Source organism: Papio anubis, chromosome 9, assembly GCF_008728515.1.
Source record: "Papio anubis isolate 15944 chromosome 9, Panubis1.0, whole genome shotgun sequence".
NCBI lineage: Eukaryota > Metazoa > Chordata > Mammalia > Primates > Cercopithecidae > Papio > Papio anubis.
The window spans coordinates 192969-218041 of record NC_044984.1 but is presented as its reverse complement, the minus strand read 5'-3'; the positions used below and the strand labels follow the sequence as shown (position 1 = coordinate 218041).

At 54.0% G+C, this 25073-nt stretch overlaps 1 protein-coding gene across 7 annotated transcripts in view; it reads left to right on the top strand.

Annotated features, from left to right (window-relative positions):
- Positions 1–22535, top strand: part of SLC6A12 (solute carrier family 6 member 12) — a 28551-nt gene extending 6016 nt beyond the window's left edge. For 4 of the 7 annotated variants that reach the window (XM_021921882.2, XM_003905780.5, XM_021921884.2 and 1 more), the window contains 14 exons: positions 576–846; positions 6587–6721; positions 9931–10071; positions 10958–11045; positions 12033–12165; positions 13889–14023; positions 14811–14914; positions 15276–15400; positions 15875–15987; positions 16501–16638; positions 17526–17628; positions 19463–19563; positions 20043–20213; positions 21423–22535. In XM_021921882.2, coding sequence (XP_021777574.1) covers positions 633–846; positions 6587–6721; positions 9931–10071; positions 10958–11045; positions 12033–12165; positions 13889–14023; positions 14811–14914; positions 15276–15400; positions 15875–15987; positions 16501–16638; positions 17526–17628; positions 19463–19563; positions 20043–20213; positions 21423–21566 — 1845 coding nt within the window. In that variant the 5' untranslated portion in view covers positions 576–632 and the 3' untranslated portion in view covers positions 21567–22535. Of the gene's footprint in view, positions 1–575; positions 847–6586; positions 6722–9930; positions 10072–10957; positions 11046–12032; positions 12166–13888; positions 14024–14810; positions 14915–15275; positions 15401–15874; positions 15988–16500; positions 16639–17525; positions 17629–19462; positions 19564–20042; positions 20214–20934; positions 21078–21422 lie in introns of those variants that run through there. The other 3 variants (XM_021921885.2, XM_021921887.2, XM_021921886.2) reach the window with 3 other exon arrangements.
- Positions 22536–25073: the final 2538 nt, after the last annotated feature.

Sequence of the window (25073 nt, the reverse complement as noted above, 5' to 3'; positions counted from 1 at the left end):
CCTTGTTCAGAGGCCCCACCTTCTCTTTTCCTCCCAATCAGCTGCCCAGAGCTGCTGGCTCCCCTGTTTACTCCACGTTGATCGATCACCTGCGCACACAGCTGGCTAGGAGAGAACCATGCAGCCACTCCGGCCACACCTGCCCTTTGACCCTTGCTACCTCGGCAGCCTTGATCCCTTCTGGCCTGGAGGCCAGAGGCTAGGCTGAGGTCACCCAGCAGACATCAAGGACCTGGGCAGATGGGCCGGCTAGGATGGTGGCGAGCTGTGCCAATAAAAAGGGACATGAAAATGAAAAGCTCGAGCCTGGGTTTTCGTCACAGTTCTACTCCGGAGTGGTCTTGGGAAAATCACTTCGTCTGTCAAGGCCTGGATTTCCTCATCTGCAAACTCAGAAAACTAAGATTTGCCCTTTATTTGCTCTGAGAGTGATGAGAACGAAGCGTAACCTTAGGTGTGAATGCCACGAGCACTTGGGAAGAGCAGCGATATGCTGACAGCAGAGATCAGGACGGCAAAGCAGGGCTGGCGGGAGCATGTCGGGTTTTACAGCTGATTTCTTCTCTTCCCACCAGGCTTTGGCCCTCGTCATCCTGCCCACCCAGCGGGGCCTCCCAATCCGCCACACGGCCATGGATGGGAAAGTGGCAGTGCAGGAGCACGGGCCTCCTGCGGTCTCCTGGGTCCCCGAGGAGGGAGAGAAGTTGGACCAGGAAGACGAGGACCAGGTGAAGGATCGGGGCCAATGGAACAGCAAGATGGAGTTTGTGCTGTCAGTGGCCGGGGAGATCATCGGGCTGGGCAATGTCTGGAGGTTTCCCTATCTCTGCTACAAAAACGGAGGTGGTGAGTTCACTTTGAGGTAGGCATGGTGGGGAGAGCTGTGCCCTGGCAGCTGGGCAGTGCCTATCTGGGCCCTCCTTCCTGGGCAGTGTGGTTTATAAAAAGAGGGCTATTTTGGAATCGGAGGACTTGAGTTTGAGTTCCAGCTCCACCATTAGCCTCAGCGTCTCCTCCGTGAAATGGGGACAGTACCTCCCAGGGCGATGGTGAAGATGAAATTAGGCCACGGGCAGGACCAAGAAATTCTAGTTTTTAGCAAGCTCCTTCGTAACTATGTAAAGGTCAGTTGTTGATAGAATTCAGCCATTCATTCAGCGAACATGACTGCAGGCCTGTCACGTGCCAGACCCGGCCCTGGGTGCGAAACAGAACACATTCCATGTGCTACACTCCGTGGAAGGGTTCTGGTGGGTGGTGCTGTGTCCGCGGCAGGTTGCGGACAAACAGTGCAGCACGGTCCACGTCAAATGGTGACGCGTGGAGGGGTGAGGCGTGACGCAGGGAAGAGGGATAGGGAATGCTAGGCGTGCAGAGGGGAAGGGGACGGTTCAGCAGACTTGAAGGAAGTGAAGGTGTGAGTGTCGTGGGTGTATCCTGGATGGAGAACATGCCCGACACAGGTCCTGGGACTGGAAGCAGCAGGCCTGTCTGAGGAGCAGTGAGGAGGCAGGTGTGGCTGGGGCAGAATGAGAGAGGGAGAGAAGAATGGGGTGAGGTCAGAGAGGTAACAGGGTCACTCAGGCTCTGTTCTGAGTGAGATAGGAGCCACCGAAGCAATTTTGGTTGGAGAAATACCTTGCCTTTGAGTTTGTTTTTCAAATTGGAGACACATGATTTTATTGTTTTTCAGCCCTGGATGTAAAAATTAGCAGTGGTGGGGAGGGGCCCGATTCCTTTTTCTAAGTGTACAGTTCAGTGGTTTTTAGTCACAGGATTGTGCAACCGTCGCCACAATCACTTTTAGAACATTTTCATCATCCCCAAAAGAAATCCTATATTCATCAGCCGTCGCTCCTCATTCCCTCTCACGGCCAGCCCTTGGCAACCGCTTGCGTGCTGCCGATCTCTGTGGATCCCTGTTAGGGCTATTTCATAGGAATAGAGTCGTTCAATGGGCAGTCCTTTGTGAGTGGTCAGAGTCGTTTTATTTTTGCCTCTTGAAATCACTTTTATTCTTCTTGTGGAAAAGGTATATGTTTATTGCAAACATTAGAAACATTTCAGGAAGGTAGAAAGAATACTCACATTAGAGGTAACCATTGTTGAGAAAATCCGCCTAACCACTATTTATATTAAATCTGACCAATATTTACGGAGTGTCTGCTATGTATCTTGCTATGTATTTTAAAGCTTATATGTATTTTTAAAGCTTATAGTTATGATCACAAGCTGCTTGAATTGACAACTCCTAAGAAAAAGCAGTAGGATTTCTCGGACTGGCTCGGTCTCTAGCGCTGAGGCTGAGAGGGCAGGCTGACCCTGGGCCAGAAAGTCAGGGGAAGGAGGATGAAGGGGCAGGGTGCTGGTTTCCTTCTTCATCCAGGGCCACCATCTCACGGCATATAGGATGTCAGGGTTGGAGGTGGAGGTGGCCCAGGCTAAGCCTTCCTTTGGTGGAGGAGGATTTGCCCAGGACCTCAGAGGGCCCTGGAATCAGGCTGGCTGCTTCCTGCGTCACGGCACACTCCTCACCCAGCTATCCGGGAGGGAGAGAGCACTAGGGCCTGGGAGGCAGGGCCGCCGCATCGGGCGCCCACCCTGCCTCTGTCCTGCCACTGGCTTCTGCTGTGGCTGCGGCCTCTGTCCTGGCCGTGGGGCGGGGTGCATACAGAGAGAGATAAGTACCCCCAGTAACATCACGGAATGTCAGATCCGGGTGACCCTCGTCCCAGCCTAACTCTTGGGAAAGGCACCCTTTCTTTCATCTTTAAGACCAGGGGGCCAAATGAAGTTGGGGTCCCAATCTGGAGTCCCTGGTCCTTGGGGGTCTAGGAATGTAGTAAAGAAGGACCAGGAATTCATTTTCTCATTTCCAATAACCTAATGATGGATGGATGTGGGAACAGGACGTCTCAGACTAGTCCAAATGTCTTTTAGTTTTTGCTGTAGACTGAACTGTACTAACTCATAGTGATAATAAAGTTTATCTCAAGCTGATCATAAGGCCTGATTGGCAGTTAAATATGATTTTTATTAATATATGCAGGGAAATTTATTGATTATTAATTAGCAAACATAGTTCTTTTTTTTTTTTTTTTTTTTTTTTTTTTTGAGACGGAGTCTCGCGCTGTCGCCCAGGCTGGAGTGCAGTGGCCGGATCTCAGCTCACTGCAAGCTCCGCCTCCCGGGTTCACGCCATTCTCCGGCCTCAGCCTCCCGAGTAGCTGGGACTACAGGCGCCCGCCACCTCGCCCGGCTATTTTTTGTATTTCTTAGTAGAGACGGGGTTTCACCGTGTTAGCCAGGATGGTCTCGATCTCCTGACCTCGTGATCCGCCCATCTCGGCCTCCCAAAGTGCTGGGATTACAGGCTTGAGCCACCGCGCCCGGCCAGCAAACATAGTTCTGTAGAGAAAAATCTTTCAAAAGAAACAAAAAGAGTAATAAAACTATTGGTCTAATGAGGTCTTTGGTTATGAAAAAGAGGGGAGCCCCTGAATTAGATCATCCTTAAGAAATCATTCACCTCAAAAGAGAACGTTAGGAAACTCCCATTATCTGGGTTGTGAGTGGTTTGGGAACGAGCACGCAGCGGAGGTAAGGCACACCTTAGAGGTGTTTAAACCAACCACGGGCTTCCGGACACCCTGTCTGTAGAACCCGTGGGACATCATTGGACTGCCTGCGCCCACAGCCTGGGCTGACACCAAGGAGACACGAACCAGGGTAACCTTCCAAAGCAAGGCACTGATCAGATAATTTGAGGGGAGGGTGTTGGCAGCGTTAGCGTTCTAGAAACCCAAGGGTAGAGGACGCCCTAGACGCGATCCAGAACCAACCTTTTCATCTGCCCCCGAAGGTCCAGACTTGGTGCCGCCCTTTCAGGGATGACCCAGTCTGAGGGGGTCCAGCTCCAGGCCTCCTGAGGTCACCCCGTCTTCTGTGGGGCAGAAGTCCGCACTCCCAGGCGAGAACTGAAGCCACCTCTTTTATCAGACGGAAGGAGTCCCGTGGGCCACACGCCCTGACAGGCATCCTATAAAGCGCCTTCTGGGGAGGCCTCAGGCCATGTCCCTCTACCGCACGCTACCCCTCAGCCTAGGTCCTGGGACCTCCCAAGCCACTGAAACCTGGGTCAGTGGTGGTACTGGCACTGTGTTGACCAACACTCTAGTATTCGTAGGGTTGGAAAGGCAAACATGGGGTTCAAAGGGACTTTGGAACTCAGTGGAGAGTTACTGGCTTGTGGCTCTCCAGGATCCAGAAGACACAACCTTTTCCTTCTCTCACATAGTGCCATCAGGAATCTGACAGATCCTCCTCTCGCATAGTGCCATCAGGAATCTGACAGATCCTCCTCTCGCATAGTGCCATCAGGAATCTGACAGATGGGTGCAAGAGTTTTGGAGAACAATTTGGAAATGCATGTTTAAAAAAATGTGTGTCCCCCAAAGGTGTGGAAACAACCCAAATATCCACGAACAGATGAACGGATAAACAGAATGTGGTAGGTTCCCGCAAGTGAATATTACGTAGCCTTCAAAAAGAGGGGAATTCATGGTATGACCTGGATGAATCTTGGAGGCATGCATGCTGAGTGAAATAAGCCAGGCACGAAGAGATAAGCACTGTATGATTACACGTTCATGAGGTACCTAGAATAGGCAAATGCATAGAAACAGAAAGTAGAATCACGGTTGCCAGGGGCTGGGGAGAGAGGGGAATGGGGAGTTCGGGTTTAATGTGTACAGAGTCTCAGTCCGGGATGATGAAAAAGCTCTGGAGATGCATGGTGGTGATGGTTGCACAACATTGTGAATATACTTAATGCCACTGAACTGTACATTTAATAACAGTTAAAGTGACTTATGTATATTTTATCATACACACACACAAAGCAAAAAAAAAAAGTGCATACCTTTTGACTCAGGAGTTCCTCTACTGGTAATTTGTACTAAGGAGTGAATTAGACAAGTACACGAGGATGTGGACAGCAGTCTTCATTATGACAACGTTTCGGATGAAATGACCAAAAGTCCAATGACAACATACTGGTGAAGTGCACTAGGATAGATACACAGAGTGGAATACTATGCAGCAATCAAAACGATGAGATAGATATGTATTTATTGCCATGAAGAAGTTTATGGTAAAAATTTAAAAAGTGGTTATCAAATAATGTATTTGATACATGATTACTTCTCATTTTTGCAAAAAAGAAATACACATGTGTGCTTTTAAGAAATCTGGAAGGGGCCGGGCACGGTGGCTCAAGCCTGTAATCCCAGCACTTTGGGAGGCCGAGGTGGGCGGATCACAAGGTCAGGAGATCGAGACCATCCTGGCTAACATGGTGAAACCCCGTCTCTACTAAAAAAAAAAAAAACAACAAAAAAAAACTAGCCGGGCGAGGTGGCAGGCGCCTGTAGTCCCAGCTACTCAGGAGGCTGAGGCAGGAGAATGGCATAAACCCAGGAGGCGGAGCTTGCAGTGAGCTGAGATCCAGCCACTGCACTCCAGCCTGGGCAACAGAGCGAGACTCAGTCTCCAAAAAAAAAAAAAAAAAAAGAAATCTGGAAGGATATACAATGCTTTTTCCTTTCTTTCCGTCTGTACTTTCTATGTTTTCTACATAATAATATGGATATGAAGTATCAGAAGTATATAGTGTAGTGAGTAAGAGCTCAGCCTCAGGACTAGATCGCCTGGGTTTGTGCCTCAGTTTCCTCATTCGTGCTTCGGTTTTTCCATCTTTAAAGTGACCTCAGTTTTATTATCTGCAAAATGGGGATAACAATAGGGCCTGCCCCATGGGAGGTTGTTTTGCAAGGACTGTGATGTTGATGAAGCACGTACAAGAGTCAGCACCAAGTAAGCACTCAGTGTTCTCATGGTGTAACAAACAATGATCCATTCATCCTGAGATGAACTTCTGACGCGAGGTTTATGCCTTAGTGACTCCTGCTGAGGTAGGTCTCCTGGGCTTGCTGTTGTCTTCAGATTCCATTCCTGTGTAACCTGCTGGATGTCTGTTAGGCCTGGCCTCCCTCTGGCACCTGCAGGTTGGCACCTAATCACATCATGGCCTTCTCTGCTGGGAGCCCCGTTCAGATCAGAACTGGGTGGAGGCAACAAACACCCTGAAAATTATCAGTGGGAAAACAATGCTTCCCAGGTGTTTGTTTTTCTCTAAAATGTACCAAAAGTTTAATAAGCATAACAAGTTATACAGAAGCCATGTGTTTATTCCAAAAATAATCTATTGACTAGATTTGTAAAGTACACTAAGAAAATAAATAGTATATATATTAGAATTTCCACCTAAGTTTTCATTAATTCCCCTTCCAAGGTCTTTCTCATTCTGTGTCGGGTTCAGATCAGAACATTCCCACCTGCACCTGCCTAACACTCAGGACGGCAGGCAGACAGGAGGAAGCCGACTTGGGTCCCTGGGAGGTGTCAGGAGGGAGATTAAGAACAGGATGGTGGAGGGTGGGTTTGTTCGGGGGAGGGGAGGTCTGAAAGGATCCGGGCTGAGGAAGAGCCTGGGTGTGGTTCAGCCCTGCCTCTCTCTTTTCTGCAGGAGCCTTCTTCATCCCCTACTTCATCTTCTTCTTCGTCTGCGGCATCCCGGTGTTCTTTCTGGAGGTAGCGCTGGGCCAGTACACCAGCCAAGGGAGTGTCACAGCCTGGAGGAAGATCTGCCCCCTCTTCCAGGGTATGTATCCTCCCCCACCTTCCTATTCATGGGCCCTCCACCTTGCCTGCATCCCCCCATTGTCTCTCCCTTCCTACCCACCCACTGCCTCACTCATCCGCTCACTCCCATCCTGCGCCAAGTGCAGAAGCAGGATCAGGCTTCATGGGCGGGTTGGAGAGAGGTGAGCCTGGTGGGGAAACACTGGCTCCCCAGCAAGCTGGGACTCTTACCACTGATTAGGGGGAGGTGGGGGAGGCCAGTTTGGTGCTGATGCCTTTCGGGGCAACCATGGGACCCCTGCAGGGGCAGAAGTGAGGGGCTGGAACCGAGTGAAGCTTGGCTTACTGTGGTTCTACTCACAGGTGCTGGGTGCTCCAGGGGTGCTGGGCCTCAGCCAGAACGGGTTCCCCCTGTTCTCCCTCCATCCCAGCAGCGGTAAACGTCCCACTCAGCCGGGTCCTATGCCTAGGTCCAAGCGCGCTCAGGGGCAGCACACGCAGGGCTGGCCTCTCCGGAACAAACAGAGCTTATGCGGGTGCCATGGTCAGGGTGAGCAAACGGAGCACTGGAATGCGAGAGAAGCAGATATCTTGGCTCTCTCCTTCTTTTCCAAGTCAGAGAGGCGCCAAGGCCGGGATCTCAGCGGGAGGCGTGTGCGCCCGCGCTCTGCTGGTGGGAGGTCCGGGCTGCGCCACCCGCCCTCTGCCGGCCGCAGCGCCCACCGCACTCCCCCTCCCCGGAGACGGCGCGTTCAGGCTCGGGGCTCGCCCTGCGCTCACCCGCCGCGCCCCGGGCCGCACGGGGGCCGCTTCTCCCACTCCCCTCTCCCGGGTTCAGGCTCGGGGCTCGCCCTGCGCTCACCCGCCCCCGGGCCGCACGGGGGCCGCTTCTCCACCCAGCGTCACTCCTGCTCTCTCGGAGATGGGGGCCGCCCTGCCCCTCTCCAGCTGGCCCCAGCAGAATCGCCGGCCCCCCCGGTCCGCTGAGTTCACGGGGCTGACCCAGGGCTGCGGGATGGGCCGGACGGCCGCGAGCACAGCGCGTTCCGCCTCGGCACAGTGGCCGCTTGTTTGTGTGTCTGTGTGTTTGTGTGTTTGTGTGTGGGTGTCTGTGTGCGCGCTCTCAATGCCCCGCCCGCTCCCCAGGGACCCTCTGCCATCGGCGGGTCCCCTCCTGCCCAGCGCCACGCCCACCCCCGCGGGGCCGCCCGCCCCAGAACCCGTCCTTGCCACGGTGGGCTCGCCTGGCCCCAGAGGAGTGGTTTTGTTCATAGTCAGCATTGATTTTTCAGCCAGGCTGTTCTGAAAGGTCCACAGTCCTTCATTAAGTAGTGAGCACTTCGGACGGCTGAGGCAGGAGGATGTCCTGAGCCCAGGAGTTCGAGACCAGCCTGGGCAGCATAGTGAGACCCACCCCTTCTCCCGTCTCTACACAAAAATTTAAAAATTAGCCGGGTCTGTCTGTGGTCTCAGCTACATCGGAGGCTCAGATGGGAGGATCGCTTGAACCCGGGAGTTGGAGGCTGCAGTAAGCTGAGATCACACCACTGAGCTCTAGCCTGGACCCCCCACCCCCCCCCCCCCCCCTCCCCCCCTCTCTCTCTCACACACACACACACACACACACACACACACAGTTACTGAGCATCGACTAAAGACAAAGAGAGAGCTAACCCAGCAGGAAAGGGGCAGGGTTCTCTCACAGGGGAAACCGGGCTCCAGCCCTTCTCTGCAGGACTCCCAAGCCACCTGGCAACATGTTGCTTTTAAAATGACTGTGGAAAAGATTCCACTTTGTAGACGGGGGTGCTGGGGAGGTGTGTGTAAGCCCTCCCTCTCCGCCCACTCCCTCCCCAAATATGCTGCCAGGAGACCAAGTGCATCCAGCTAACCACGAGGCTTCAGGACAAGTGTTAAAATAGCAGCGAGGTCTCCACCTTTGCTGGCGGTCTTGCTGCTGGCTGAGATGGCGCTAGGTGCTGACTCAGGCTCCTAAGTTCCTGACACAGGGACCATTTCTCCCTTCCTCTCTGGTTTCTTTCTTTTGCTCTTATCCTGAGACCCCTCTGTCACCCAGGCTGGAGTGCAGTGGCATCATCTCGGCTCACTGCAACCTCTGCCTCCCGGGGTCAAGGGATTCTTGTGGCTCAGCCACCCAAGTAGCTGGGATTACAGGCATGTGCCACCACACCTGGCTAATTTTTGTATTTTTAGCAGAGGTTGGGTTTCACCATGTTGGCCAGGCTGGTCTCAAACTCCTGACCTCAAGTGACTCACCCGCCTTGGCCTCCCAAAGTGCTAGGATTATAGGTGCGAGACACATTCTTACCAAATTTTCCTACTTACTCCTTCCTTCTTCTGGCCCCTTTTCATTTTCCAACCAATACATGGTTGTTGTAGAAAAACTAGAAAATGCAGATAGCCAAAAAAAAAAAAACCAAAAACCCAGAAACCTGAAAATGTTATCTGAAATCCTACCACCTAGAGAATCACTTGTTAACTTTTGGGTGAAGATCCTTCTAGAGCTTTTCCCATGAAAAAAAAATATATACGTTCAAATACATATTACAAAAATGGGAAAATGCGTAGGGTAATGTCCTGTAACCTGCATTTCTTCCTTAGAAAAATATGCTGTGGGCCGGGTGCGGTGGCTCACGCCTGTAGTCTGAGGGACCAGGACTCCCAACCATTACCGTCTGCTGTCCCTTGCATCACACCCACGGGCTCCTGCCCAAAGTTCTGTCTCCTGCCCAAAGTTCTTACTTCCTCTGCTAGGGCACAGGTTATGTGCCTGTAATCCCAGCACTTTGGGAGGTCAGGAGTTCAAGACCAGCCTGGCCAACATGGTGAAACCCTGTCTGTACTAAAAATACAAAAACTAGTTGGGTGTGGTGGCACATGCCTGTAATCCCAGCTACTCAGGAGGCTGGGGCAGGAGAATTGCTTGAACCCGGGAGGTGGAGGTTCCAGTGAGCCGAGACCATGTCACTGCACTCTAGCCTGGGCAACAGAACAAGACTCCATCTCAAGAAAAAAAAAAAAAAGAAAAGAAAAAAAAAAAAGAAAGAAAACTGTGCTGTGAATGGCTTCTCATGCCACTGGATAAACCCAGTGGTTCTCTTTGTGTAGCACCCAATACCCTTGTAACCTCAACTGGCAGCTTCTGTGTGACTTTTTTGCTAACATTGATCTCTCTTGTCCCTCCCCACCTCTCCCCCACTCTGGAAGGCATTGGTCTGGCGTCTGTGGTCATTGAGTCATATTTGAATATCTACTACATCATCATCCTTGCCTGGGCTCTCTTCTACCTGTTCAGCTCCTTCACCTCTGAGCTGCCCTGGACGACCTGCAGCAACGTTTGGAACACAGGTATCCATCATTTCAGCCCCTGGGATGTTGCCTGATAGGGGCTGGGCTGCGGCGGCTGGTGATGTCCAAGCAGCGATGGGGTGTATAGCGGAACTTGCCTTATAGCCAAGCCATGTGGGCTCCGGAGCCAGCTCTGCTCCTTGGCTCTCCTGGAGCCCTCAGGCCAGCCACTAGGACAAGTCAGTGTGGTTGGGAGAACCCAAAGGGAGTGTATTAAACAACTGCAAGGGTTATCACCACTTACTCACTTGTGCACTTAGCAAGCACTTACTGGACACCTACTATGTGCTAAACATGGTGCCAAGGGCTGGAGATGGGTACAAGGCTCAGCAAAAGCAACAGGGACCCAGCCTTCACTGTGTTTACAGTCTGGTGGTGGAAACAGACAAATAAACACAACCACTACGAATTGTGATAGGTGAACGAAACTGCAGAAACCATAAAACAAGGGGAGGGAGACGTGTCATCTGAGGCCTGAAGTGAGAAAGAGCCCAGCATGTGAACAGCATTCCAAGCAGGGGGAAGAGCAGGCACAGGGCATCAGTCCCTTGGTCTGTCTAGTGGAGAGACAGGAAGTCGGAACGGGCCAGTGGGGAGAATGCGTTCCATACCAGCTGCCCGTGAGAGGTCTGAGTAGATCTGAAGTCTGGACAGTGTCTGAGGTTGGCAGGGCAGCCAGGTAAGCAGCCAGATTCAGAGGGAACAAGAGCAGGGGGAGGAAGAGCTGGCTCTATGAGACTCCTTATGCTCTGGAGAGGGTGGGCTCCAAAAGAAGCTCTTGGGGCTAGGAGTGGTGAGGACCACTAGGCTGCAAGGCCAGAGGGCCAGGGGGACTAGGGTATGAGGGCCTCTCTCTCCATCTTGTCCCTAACCTTGTCCCCAACAGAGCACTGCGTGGACTTTCTGAACCACTCGGGAGCCGGCACAGTGACCCCATCTGAGAATTTTACCTCACCTGTCATGGAATTCTGGGAGTAGGTGCTGGGCCCATATGCCACATGTGAAGAGGCTCCAAGCAGAAGAAATTTGGATGTCTGAGCTGTGCAAGTCTGAATGTCTGGGGTGCAAGTTTAAGATTCTCTGCTTTCCAGCGCTTCCTCCCCCGCCCCACTCCAACCCCACACGTCGCTGAGGCAGGGGAGAATGCTCTCACATCTACCCACCTGGGTCCGCGTAGACTCACGTTTCTCCATCGTGTCCACCTTCACCCCCACATCCCTACCTCCACGCATATGTCTGCCCATACATGTCCGGTGGGGTGCTGGACACAGTCTTCACAGCCTTAGGGGAGCTGGGTGTGCATGTCTCTCCCCAGTGCCATGCTTGGTGGCATCATGCTGGTAGCTTGAAATCGCCCAAGGCGGGAGTGAGCACATCAAGACTTGGGCATACCCTCCGCTCACATACTCATCCTCTCACATGACAACTTACACCTTCACATTACCCGTGCCCACACTCGTCCACCTACATTCCCACTCAAGGCTGCCTGTACTCACACTGAGCTCACCCCCACGTGGGCACCACTGCCCTCACACATGAATGCCCTCGCAGTGCCGAACCCTCACACCCATGCACGCAGTTCCAGCACCCCATCGCATGTTTAGACACTCACACACATTCAGCCCCTGCATGGGATACCCATGCCACTGGCCCATCAACCTGCATGTATAAATATTTACTCGCTAAACGCTCATGTGTACATTCCCCATCTCTCTCTCTCTCTCTCTCTCCATCTTTCTGTACAAGAAAAAAAAATCCGGATGAGTTAGAAAGACAAAGATACGTATGGGATGATGGTAGAAGTTTGGTCTACCAAACTTCCCCCAGGGGGTCGGGGAAGCCCTGGAATATGAGATCCATGGGGTCAGCTCTGAGAATCTGAGCATCAGGAGACTTGCCAACAGTTGCAAACTGCCCCCTTTAGCCTTTCCCCTCGTTACTTATTTTTCCCAATCCTCCAGGAGACGAGTTCTGAGCATCACCTCGGGTATCCATGACCTGGGCGCCCTGCGCTGGGAGCTGGCCCTGTGCCTCCTGCTCGCCTGGGTCATCTGCTATTTCTGCATCTGGAAGGGCGTCAAGTCCACAGGCAAGGTGAGATGTTCTGCCTCCTAGGAAGCTCCCTGTGGCCCCCAGAGCTTTCGGGGACACTTGAGGGGGACCCTCTGGAGAACTGATTTCTTTCTCTTAAGAAACGAAGCTTCCTGAGCAGTGCAGGGGAGATGCATAGTGAGAACAGGGGAAGTCACAGGAAGGTGGGTCTTAGCTCTATGCAAGGAAAGTCTTTCTTTTTCAATATGGCTTTAAAAATCCGGTTTCCATAAGAATATTCAGGGCAAATTCAAAACAGAAAAGTCCCATTGTTGGAGCTAATCACTGCGCTGCCAGGTTGGCACTGAGAATCTCTGTTCACTTCTGCTGTGTTGCCTTCTGGTTTCTCTCATGCATGTGTGTGTGAATATCCATTATGTGTGGCTATGACATCATGAGGGTCACACGCTCTTGTGACTCACTTCTTGTTGTATTTATCACCAAGCAAGATAATTTTGAGTTTGAATTAGCAAACAGAACTGTCTTTGAGGTGGTGAGTTTCCAGTCATCGAAGGGGTTCCCACCAAGGATGGGCAACAGTGGGCTTGTCACGTAGAGAGAATTCAGATTTGAGCATTATTTCCAACCCAGAGAGCCGGAGACTATGCTTCGTGCCTTTTTAAAGCCAGGAATGGTTGGTAAACAGACTTCTCTGCTTGGCCGTACACTTAGTCTGTTCCCGCAGGAGCCTTTCCCCTCCCTGAATTGTGACAGGTTGGTCATAGTGATGATGAAAGTGGTCATCGAAAGCCGGGTGTGGTGGCTCATGCCTGTAATCCCAGCACTTTGGGAGGCTGAGACGGGCGGATCACAAGGTCAGGAGATCGAGACCATCCTGGCGAACACGGTGAAACCCTGTCTCTACTAAAAATACAAAAAATTAGCCGGGCGAGGTGGCGCGCGCCTGTAGTCCCAGCTACTCAGGAGGCTGAGGCAGGAGAATGGCGTGAACCTGGGAGGCGGAGCTTGCCGTGAGCTGAGATCCGGCCACTGCACTCCAGCCTGGGGCACAGAGTGAGACTCCGTCTCAAAAAAAAAAAGTGGTCACCGTAGTGAGAACAGCACAGACAGTGCCACTGCTGCCACCCAGGGAAGGAAGGAGCTGAGTTTGCTGAGTGGCAGCATAGAACGCCCCGGAGCTCCGGCCACCACTGTTCCCCCAACCATTAGCCGGGAAAAGTGCAGTCTAACTTTCCCCACAGATCACTGTACAAATCTGGTCACCGTTCCCCTGGGTCGCCAGGGGGCAAGAAGAGAACAGCCAGGATAAGGGATTAAGAAAGACCCGATTCTGGACTTTAAAGTAGTCTTTGCCTTGATTTTATCATTACACATTATATACATGTATGGAACTACCACTCTTTTTCATAAACATGTACAGATTATGTACATACGTACACGTTGACTAAAAATAAGAGGATAAAAATGGTCTGGGAAGGTTATGGGCTGGAAGCCTGTACCTGCCTCCCTCCCTGTCTTCCTCCTCCCCTCCCCACCCTTCCCGTGCCGACCTGCGTCTCACAGGATGTGTATCCCCACATCTGTGGGGAGCACGGACCCGTTGGAATGTGTAAAGGGAGGTGTGGAAAGTTTCCCATGCTTAGCCCCTCTTAGCGGTCTCTGAGGCTGGGACTGAGCTCCGTGTGACTCGCACTGCCTGTGGGGCGTGGCTAGAGGGCCACTGCGTCCCCACCAGGAGTGACCTTGGCCTGCCCCCCACCTCCAGGTGGTTTATTTCACAGCCACGTTTCCCTACCTGATGCTTGTCATTCTGCTGGTCCGAGGTGTTACCCTTCCCGGGGCCTACCAGGGCATCATCTATTACTTGAAGCCAGATTTGTTCCGCCTCAAGGACCCTCAGGTATGTACTGTGCTGGGACCACTTCCCCAGATGCCCTCCCCACCCAACCAGGTCTGTATTTTTGAAAGTCTTGTATTGCTTTTTCGTTGGTTTAAAAGCAGTCGATGGCCGGGCGCGGTGGCTCAAGCCTGTAATCCCAGCACTTTGGGAGGCCGAGACGGGCGGACCTGTAATTCCACCACTCAAATATAACTTTTTTTCTTAAAAAAATTTTTTTTTCTCTCTTAGAGACAGGGTCTGGCTCTGTCCCCCAGGCTGGAGTGCAGTGGTGCCATCATAGCTCACTGCAGCCTCAACCTCTTGGGTTCAAGGCATCCTCTCGCCTCAGCCTCCCGAGCAGCTGGGACTACAGGCGTGAGCCATAGTTCCTGGGCATTTTATCTTGATATTTTGATGAAGCAGCCTCTTTGTCCCCAGGTCATAGCTGCTTAAGACACTATATATAGAGATCTTAGTTGAATGAGACAAGTGACTCCCAGCTGTGCCCTGCAGATAGGCCTTGGGTGCAGCCATGGTTTGTAGATTCCCCTGAAGAAATTCAAGCAACACACATGTATTTGGTACTCACTAAGTGCCTACAGAGCCAAACCGAAACTGGGCCCCACTGGGGAGGAGATCACCATGGAGACAGGAGGGCGTACTCATGGAGACTTGGGACGCAGGAGGGAAGCGCTCAGGGAGCACTGAAGGGCCAGGCTGGTGCTGCAGGGGATGGGTCTGGATCTCGGGTCACCCTGGCTCTGGGCCCTGGGGGCTTCCTCTACCTCTTTCTTGGGGTTTTGTGTAGGTGTGGATGGATGCGGGCACCCAGATCTTCTTCTCCTTCGCCATCTGCCAGGGGTGCCTGACAGCCCTGGGCAGCTACAACAAGTACCACAACAACTGCTACAAGTGAGAACAGCATGGGCCGGGGTGGGGCGAAGGAGGGCTAGGGGCCTGGGGGTGGGCTCTGGACAAAGACCCATCATCTCTGGGCTCATTATAAGTTGTGTCAAACTGACCTGGTGGGTTCAGTTCCCAGACTAAGTGTCTTTCTTATTCCTTTTCTCTCTCACTTCTCTCTTTGTTGTCTGCCACCCAATTTTTGTCTTTTTCTTCTACTATCTTCTTCCCATCCTCTCTTCCCTTCCTCCCCTCCTCTGTGCCTCCCTTGCCTTCCCCTTCTCTCTCCTCGGTCCCCTCTCGCTGTCTTTTGCTCTCTCCTCCTCTCTTTTCCTCGCCGTTCCTATCTGCCCTTGCCCCACTGCCACAGGGACTGCGTCGCTCTCTGCTTCCTGAACAGTGCCACCAGCTTTGTGGCTGGGTTTGTTGTCTTCTCCATCCTGGGCTTCATGTCGCAAGAGCAGGGGGTGCCCATTTCTGAAGTGGCCGAGTCAGGTAGGTGCCACTTTGCTGTCTGGGGCCTGAGGGGAAAGAGAGTCAGAGAACACACTTCCCTCCTGTTGAAAGGCGTGAGTCCCAGAAGATGGGCAATATGATTTACTTATGGGTAATAGGATTTAATTTTAGCATCTGGGGCAGTGCTTAGCACAAAGCAGGGCTTCCATTACCATGGGAAAGAGGAGGGGGAGGATGATGGATGCTAGATGGACCAACACTGGATGGATGGAGGGAGGGATGGATGGAGGGATGGAGGGATGGATGGATGGATGGATGGATAGATAGATAGATGGATGGTTGGATGAACGGTGTGCTTCCCAGGCCTGGAAAGAGAAGAATAGTGGATGGAATCACCCTATCCTCTTAAAGTGCGTGCACAGGTACACACGCACACAGTGCTTAGAGAGACGCCTCTTCCCCAAGGGCAGCACACGCCCTGGAGCCCCCGTGACTGTGCTGTGTGCCTGGCAGGTCCTGGGCTGGCCTTCATCGCCTTCCCCAAGGCTGTGACTATGATGCCCTTATCCCAGCTGTGGTCCTGCCTGTTCTTCATCATGCTCATATTCCTAGGGCTGGACAGCCAGGTACGTCACTGCCGCCTGGCCTGCCCTGCCATGGTCACCCTCTTGCCAGCCTCTGCCTGTCCTGGCACTACTTTCCCCTCACTCCCACTCCCCTGACCATAAACTTGAGGCCCCCTCTGCTGTCCAGGGCTTTTCCTTGGGGCTGGGGGTGTGGCCTCAAGCCTGGAGACCCTCTGGTGTGAAGGGGCCACTGGCTCTGTGCTCCCAGGCGTGGGCCTCGGCATGCATGGATGCTTCCTCCCAGATAGTCCTTCAGCTCGAGCTGCCCAGCCCCAGCCCCTGAGCCCTGGGGACAGAACATATCCCCCCTCTAACCCTCACTGCTGAGACTCTGTCATGGAGTTGTAGTCAAGGGCGGGGCTGGCTCACCCCCGGGCACCCCCATTTCTTCCCTTTGTGCCACTCCCTGCACCCCTGTGCATCAATGTGGATGAGCCGGGGAAGCGGAGGCCAGGGCCGGTGGCCACCAGCTTGCCCCACACCCTCTCATCCAGTTCCCCTCCTGGCCCACAGTTTGTCTGTGTGGAGTGCCTGGTGACAGCCTCCGTAGACATGTTCCCCAGGCAGCTCCGGAAGAGCGGGCGGCGGGAGCTCCTCATCCTCACCATCGCCGTCACGTGCTACCTGATAGGGCTCTTCATGGTCACCGAGGTGAGCTGGGGCCGGTGGCCTGCAGGCCAGGCTCCCGGGGAGGGAGCCACGGGGGACACTGCTGACCCTTCTTAGAGCCTCACTTTTCTTATCTGCTGATGTGGGGTGTGGACGCCTGCCCTGCCTCTCCACAGTGAGGTTGTACGGACCACACGACCTGCATTTGTGAGGTCTCTTTTGGTTGCAGGTGACAGAAACCAATACAGCTGGCTTAAGCAGAAAGGGGAACGTATTGGGTCAGGTTGCTGAAAACCCTAGAGATATTTGGGTTTCGGCGTGGTCGGATCCAGCTGCTCTTGTGACACTGTCAGGAATGCTCCTTGCTCTCCTGGGACTTCACTCAGAGGCAGGTTTTCCTCCGGTGGCGTTAGGGACGGATGCTGGGCTTCCGGCTTACCTGTCAGTGTCAGCCACACTCAGAGGCAGGTTTTCCTCCGGTGGCGTTAGGAACGGATGCTGGGCTTCAGGCTTACCTGTCAGTGTCAGCCAACCCAGGGGGAAGGAGAGGCCCTTTCCTGAGAGTGTGACAAGTGTCCAGGCTGTGACTCTTATTCAAGCCTGAGTGGGGAGAGAGGGACACCCCACCCTAAAAGGAACACAGAATGAGGGGGTGTCACTTTCCAGAAGCAGAGATGCTGGGCAGACGAAATGATGTGCGTCCACCACAGTCTCCCAGTGCCCTTGCAGATGTCAGAGGCTATTGTCCTGATGTTGATTGGGAGGCCTGAAGGCGGGGCAGGCAGGGCAAACTCCTTTTAGAGGCAAAGAATGGCGTCCCACGGGCCGGGCAGGAGGGCGCCCCACAGGGGCATTTCCCATCTCACCGATGGGCGGCGTGTGTCCCATCCCTGCACTGGCCATGCCCCAGCTCCACGCTCTCCCCACAGGGCGGGATGTACATCTTCCAGCTGTTTGACTACTACGCTTCCAGTGGCATATGCCTGCTGTTCCTCTCAGTGTTTGAAGTGGTCTGCATCAGCTGGGTGTACGGTGAGTGGGGTGGAGTGGGGTGGGCAAGCGGGGCGGGAGAAAGACCACCGAGGCCAGCCAGGGGCAGGCTCTGCCTGGGGGAGGCGGTTCTCTGGCCCTCTGGTTTCTGTCTGTCTTTGCGCTGTTGCCCTGCCTCTTGCTGGGACATTTACCTATGGCTGGGAAGCCTGGCATTTTCATGGCAGCAGGCAGAGCTGTAATGATGACAAAATGGATTTCCTTCAACAGTGAGAGAATGATCAATAACGGTGCACAGGGCACAGTGTCCTCGATATGGAGGTGGCCAGAGGCCCTTTGCCACTGGGAATCTTAGTCAGAAGGGATGTTTATCGCCACTTAGCCCAATCCTCCACAAACTCCCACACTGCCCTTCCAACAACTAGGGGATCACCCAGACTTTGTCTGAGTACTTCCACGGACAGGGAGCTCATCCCTGTGTTTTCGAGGAGGTCTTTTCCGTTTATGCATTTCTTTCCTACACCGAGGTGAATTCTGCCTTTCACTGGCCCCCGCCAGCAGCCTGGCCCCTCAGACTGAGATCGCTGCAACAGCCAGGTGGTGACTCTGTCCTACAACAGGAAGGGGAGGAAACCCGATTTACTGAGCCAATGCGTGACTGCGCGCCAAGCACTCTGCTGGCTGGTCTCACGCACTTATAATCTGTGCAGGGGGAGAGTGAGGCTCAGAGGGTTCAGCCTCTTGCCTAAGCTCACATAGCAAGCAGAGAAGCCGTCGTCATACCCCAGGTCCCTCTGGCTCCACTGCACCACGCTGGGGGAACACAGTGCCAGTGTCACAAGGCTCAGGGTAGAGGTCAAGTGGGGGCCACACAGTAGGGCCTCAGGAAAAGCCATGAGTAGTAAAGACTTTATTTTGCTACCCTAAGCCTTCCCACTTGGGTCCTTTCCTCTGCATGGAGATGTTCCTTCCTTCTTACCTCAGGCATCTGATGCCTTCCGATCTTCCCCAACTCCTTTTCAAAACTTCCTCTCCCAGAGGACCTGCCAAACTTGATCACAGCGGGTGGGAATGGCTGATAAGCCTTAACATGGTTCGCTCACCCGGCAATATCTGGCTTTTAACTTTGGCTTTTCACAGTCAAAGGAATGACTCTTTCATGGTGTGATTTCATGCATCAGGGATCAGTGGGAAGGTATTTTGGGTGGGAAGGCAGAGAGGCCCTCCAAGTATCTTTACCAATCAGTGATTCTTTACTTAGAAGACTGGCTCTGCCCAGAACTTACAGCAAATGTGGAAACCTCAGGAATTAAACAGAACAAAATAAGGCCAGTCAATGTTTTCACTAAACACAAATTAACCTTCTTACCATGCGTTTTTGGGAACTCAGAGGTGGTTCCTCCGGAGTCTGGAATCCAGACCACCGCTCTGTTCCCAGCAGCCCTCCAGCCCTCTGTGAGTTTTCTGTGACGCGCTTGAACGGGGGAGCCTTGTCGCTTCACTGTTTTGACTTGAACCAGTTTCATCTCTGCTATCCACGTAAACAGGCGTTTGTCTAAAACACACCCCTCCTTTGTGGTTAGGACAGTGGGGTCTCCATCGTAAGACGGAGGCAAGAGACGGCACTGACAAGAGACGGCAGCAGCAGTGCTTGGGGGCAGCCCCTGTCTGCGCCGCACTCCCTGCCTCGTGACTGGAATGCATCTCGTGCAGGGATGCAGGGTGTCAGGGAGGTGTCTCACTCACGTGCCTTGTTCCAGTTTCCCTGCACAGGGCGGGGGTGAGGGAAGAGCACAGAGCCAAGTGGGTCTCTCCCAAACACCGGGCAGCTGTTCTCACCCTCTGGCTCACGCTCTCCCACACCACGTCTGCTCAGGGGCGGACCGTTTCTATGACAACATTGAGGACATGATTGGCTACCGGCCATGGCCCCTGGTGAAGATCTCCTGGCTCTTCCTCACCCCTGGACTTTGCCTGGTATGTGCCCACCCAGCTGCCGCTCTATTCCTTCCTGCCCCCGGAAGACTCCAGAGATGAGGGAAAGGATGGCTCTTTCCCCACCTGTCCCGTCTACCGTGGGGCCTGGTCCATTTCCCGTTCTCTGTTGGCTTCCCTGCTCTTCTTTCCGGGCCATTTCATCCATCCATGAGTAGAATCTTATCCTACTTCCTGCGCCATCCCTTCCTCACAGTGCCTCTCCCTTCTACCTGATTTCTCAGTGGTTGGTCTCCTGTCTGTCTGTGCTTCTCTTCTGAGCCCCTCCCCGCTTTGTATCACCTCCTGTCTCCATCTGTGATGTGAATGATGGCTTGGCCTGGGATTTGCAGGGGCTTTTGCTCCTCCAGCTTACAGACGTGCTGCGGTGCACCTGACTTGCCCTCTGTCCTTGGCTGTACGTAGCTGCAGGGAGGGTTTCAGTCTCTATCTCACTCATGGCTGCCCCTTCCTCCTCCCAGGCCACCTTCTTCTTCTCCTTGAGCAAGTACACCCCCCTCAAGTACAACAACGTCTACGTGTACCCGCCCTGGGGATACTCCATTGGCTGGTTCCTGGCTCTGTCCTCCATGGTCTGTGTCCCACTCTTCACCGTCATCACCCTCCTGAAGACTCAGGGTTCTTTCAAGAAGGTAGGTGGTGCGGGGGAGAGTGACCTCTTAAGGGAGGGCACTGAGAGAGGCTGGACGTGGGGCAGGACACACGGCTGGGGCCAGGGAGCAGACACATACTCTGTGGGGCAGCCCTTCAGTCTCACAGAATCTTAATGAGACAAACTTTGAAGGCCAGTCCAGTGGCTTTTCAGAAATGTTCTGAAAAGTTCTAGAGTCCTAGACCTGCAGAATCTGACCTCCTGTGGATGACCTGGGCAGGCTAACCAAGGGCAAACTGCTGAGAGGTTCAGGAGAAAACTAAGTCACAAACATGGATAGGAAGGTGCCCAGACACAGAAGGTTTACAGACTATAGATTTCTTGCCCTCGGAAAACTGGTAACCAGCAAGCACAGTTCACTCCACACACAGGCTCCTGGCTTCTTTTCTTCCTGGGGACACACCCAAGAGGCTCCCTGTTTAGAGTTTGGGACATGTCCTCCTGGAAGGAGCTATAGCCAGTGACCCACAAAGGCAGAAATCTATCTTGCCTATAAATAATAGAAAACCCAATCTACAACAGTTTTAGCAAATAGGCTTATTTGTTTTTTACATTTCAAGTAGGTCAGAGATTAGGGCTGCCGGAATTTGGTTCGGCTGCTTAAAGAAGCCCGTAGGGACCAGACTTTTCCTGTATTTCTACACTTCCATCCTGAGCATGCTGTTTTTTCATCATCATGTTGATCACCTCATGGTCACAAGAAGGTTGTCATGATTCCGTCATCACATCTGCATTCAAGGCAAGAAGAAGGAGGTACCACTGATAAGAAGAAAAATAATAGATACTTATTGAGCACATAACAAAAGTAACAATCGGAAAACAAAAACAGATATTTATCAATCACCTACTCTGTGCCAAGCACTGTTCTGTGAGATGTGTTCTACTATTATTCCCAATTTACAGGTGAGAATATTGAGGGGATTAAATTAACAGAGGGGTTCCGTGAGTGACCTTAGATGGCACAGGTCGGTAGCAGAGCCAGAACTGGAACCCAGGCAGTGCACACTCGTTCGCAGTCACCGTATTATTGCCTCCCCTCTCACCTCAAATGGTTCATTCATTTACTCACGCATACGGTGCGGTGCTGGCCATGTGCTCTGCTCTGGGCTGGGCCCTGGGGATGCTCACACGAGGAACCTTCTGTGCCTCCCTCACCAACGGCTCCAATCCCTGCCTCTTCTCTCCACAGCGCCTACGTCAGCTCATCACCCCTGACTCCAGTCTGCCACAGCCCAAGCAACACCTCTACTTGGCTGGCAGCGATGGCCGGGACTTTGGGCCCTCCCCAGCAAAGGAAGGACTGATAGCCGGGGAGAAGGAGACCCATTTGTAGGGTGTAGCCAGAGGTCAGGCGGCTCCTAAGCCGGGAACCTAGGTCAGGGCCACCCTCCATTCTCAGCGGACAGCCTCTGCCTCTGTCTCCTGCCACAGTCCTGCTGGGAACCTCTGGAGAGCCACAGGCACCCCCAGCTGGAGGCCAGACTCCTCTCCTGTGCTAGCTGGAGCAGCTCCTTCCCCTGTGCTGATAGCACTACCACTGGGACGCGCCATGTTGGGAAGCCATCCCTGTGGGACGGCACCATCGTTTTTATAAAGGGGGGTGTTTTTGGAGGCCACCATCTGATTGTAATGCCTCGAGTTATGAGGAGTCCGCTGTGGGGGTGGCTCTTGTTAGAGCTTACTGCATTTGTACACGGGCAGAGGAGCTCTAACTGGAATGCGCACTGCCGTCCGATGTGGAGAGCCTGATGGGACATACCCTGTTGGAAGTGACACTGAGCAACTGCGCTGGATCGGAGGTTCCCTTAGGGGTTCTTCCTTAGGCTTAACCACAGAGGCAAGCCTTCACACGCCGTCAGGCTGGAGTCTCCTCCGAGTCTCTCATGGCATGTCCAGTCCCCGCCCTAGTTCTACACTGTTCTTGTGGTGTTTCATCAGCTCCTGGAGCATTGGAATGGAGGGGGCTTAGGAGATGATTCCTAGACTTCACAGACACACGGTATGCCTCCCGTACTGTGCATTCCACTGCCCAAGGCCGGCATTGCTAACTGATCACAGACTCTTTCCCACTTCACAATCCTTCCGAATGCGCTCCAGGCAGCACCGTTTGGCATCCTGCTTCTAACGCAAACCGCTGACTTCATGGATGAAGAACCTGGAGACCAAAGAGACAAAGAGACTTTTTCAAGTTCACATGGCTTCTTGGGGGCCAGAGATATGACTAAAACCTTATCTCCTTTGCTCAGGCCAGTGTCTACCCATTAACCCCCCTGCCTTAGTTAACAAGTGTGTATGGATTGCCTGCCATGTGTGCTGGTCTCCTTTGCTCCATTTCTGTTGAGCTTTGCCTCTTGGGGTGGGGGAAGAGAGGCCCCCCCTCTGTTGGAGGTGGTGAGGAGCTCTCCCCATTCTAGTGCCCCTCCCCCTTGGTAATCCCGCCGTCAGCCCATCATCACCTGGCCCGATGTCCTCCCAGATCCTTTTGTTCTTGTCCTTGCCACCTCTTCTTCCCCCACGGAATGCATGGAGTCTGCGAGAGTCTCCCAGTGAGCGGGTGTGGGGGTGCTCTCCTTAGCTGCCACACGTGGTTCCACCCCTTTCTCACCCACTCCTCTTCCCACACCCCTACCAAATCCCGCATACCTCTTCTCTGGCTGGAAGGCTGCCTGGAGGAGGAAGGCAGGGTTTGGAGAAGTTCAATGCTCTTGTGTTCGGAAGGGAAGGGAGGAGAGGGACTGGGGCTGGGGAGGGAATTTCGGGGCAGTTTCCGGGGACAAGGGAGCCCCCCAGGGTGAGGGGGATGATTGGTATATAGATGCCACCTGCAGCCCCCCGCCCAGTGGCTGCAGGAAAATTCAGGTCTGGCTGGGGTGAGTCCCGTCCTCGACGGCCCTGTGCCATCTCAGGCACTCTTAGCTTCCGACCTGTTTCCCTCTGGACTGCTCTGCGCACCTGTGCTCTCGCTCCCTGGACCGGCTAGTGGGGAGACAAGGAGGCCCAGGGCAAAGAGCTGGGGGGCACCGGCTTCGGCCAGACGCTGTCAGTGATGAGGCCGGGTCTGGCGGAAAACAAGAGGCGAGGCCGGCGCAGCGCTGTCTGCGGCCGCGCGGGGGCAGAGGAGAGCCGCGCCCGTCCCCGCCGCCCGCCCCGGGCCCACAGCAGCGGGCGCGCGCTCGCTCGTCCGGTCCTTCCCGCCGCCGCCTCCCCGCCTGCAAACGCCCTGGTGGGCTCGCCTGGGCTCCGGCTCCCGAGCCGCGCTCTCCGCGGACCACGCCGCCCTCTTGCAGATGCCCTCGCCCTGCGCCACTCGCCACCCTCTCGGCTGCCCCAGAACCCTGGCTGCGGCGTCCACGGCGCCTCCCTCCGTCGCTCCCTTCTCTGGATGAGTCCGAAGGGATCTGGACGGGGGTGGACGGAGGGAACAGGGGAGTGCGGGAAGGGACTTCGGGCCGACCTCGCGGTTCACAGGGATCCAGCCTAATGGCTCCACAACCTGGGCAAGGGGCAACTGGTTCGCTCTCCAGCCTGCCCGGAGCACCGGTACAGGTGTGTGTGTGCCGTGTGTGTGTGTGTGTGTGTGTGTGTGTGTGTGTGTAAGGGGCAGCTGTGGGGTCGTGATTTGGCTTTGCTTTCATCTCATCCCCTACGGTGTTTGAGTTGCAGACGGGTGGACAGAGGCCAAATCTGGCAGCTACAATTTGGCCAGTATGGCAGGAAAAAATTGGTTTCTGCAGCATAAGCCCTCAGGCACTCTCTAGTTTCCCACAGGCTCCCCAGTTCCTGTCACACCTGACTTTTTCACATACTCGCTTTTGCAGGCATTTGAATTCATAACCTGTGCCCTCGCGGAGGAAGTGAGAACCCTGGGCAGGGGAGGGAACAGGAGCCCTTGGCTGCGATGCAAGGGACAGCAGAGGGCAGTGGTCGGGAGTCCTGGTGCCTCACAAGAGGTGGTAGCAGGATGGCCACGGGCTCCAGCCTGCTCCTGTGTGGACCTCACACTCTTTGATGCTATTCATTAATCTTGGATCAAGTCCCTCTCCCGCATGGACTCTCTCCCGAAGAAGGGTAGTGGCTACCTCGAATTTCAGAGCTGCATCTCAAGTGGCAGGCCACAGCAGCGCCCACCTGCCAGAGATACACCAAAGCTCAACTGTCTGGGGGCACAGTTGACCCAAGTCCCCAGTAGAGAGGCCCATATGGAACCAAGGCCTCCCACCAACGGTCAACAGCAGCAGCTCGTTGCAAGGCGAAGACGCTGCCTAGAAGTGTATCCTCCCAGCTGGCCAAGGCTTCTAGTGGCAGCAGCCCTGGCTGAGATAGGGACTGCGGCTTCACCGAGGGCCTGAGCCAGAAATGCCCAGCCAAGTGGGTCCCGAATGCCTGACCCCAGTGGGAGGTGAGAAATGCATATGGTTGTTTTAAGTCGTGAGTTTTGGGGTGAGTTTTTTACATAGCAGTAGGTAACTAATACCCATCCTTGGGTCCAGCTGCTCGCAGTTCCTTGGCCTGGCTGACAGCGGCTGGTGGCTGCTGGTGGAAGGTCTCAGCTCCTCCCATGTGGGCTCTGTTGGGTCGAGTGCGCCCCTGGACAGTCGAGCTTCAGCGTGCACTCTGGCCTGTGGGTGCTGTTGCGGCCACTTCCCAGAGCGCAAGAGTCACCCTCTTTGAGGGTCAGGCGTGGCCCCTGTTCAGAGGCGTCCCTCAGCCCCCCGGTTCCCTTCTGCCTGAGCCCCTGCCTCTCCCCCACAGCCTCACCTCCTTTGATCCCTCCAGAGCTCTCCCCTGACCCTGGGCTTACCCTCTCCTTGGCATGAGGAGGTGAAGACTGGCTGTCTCT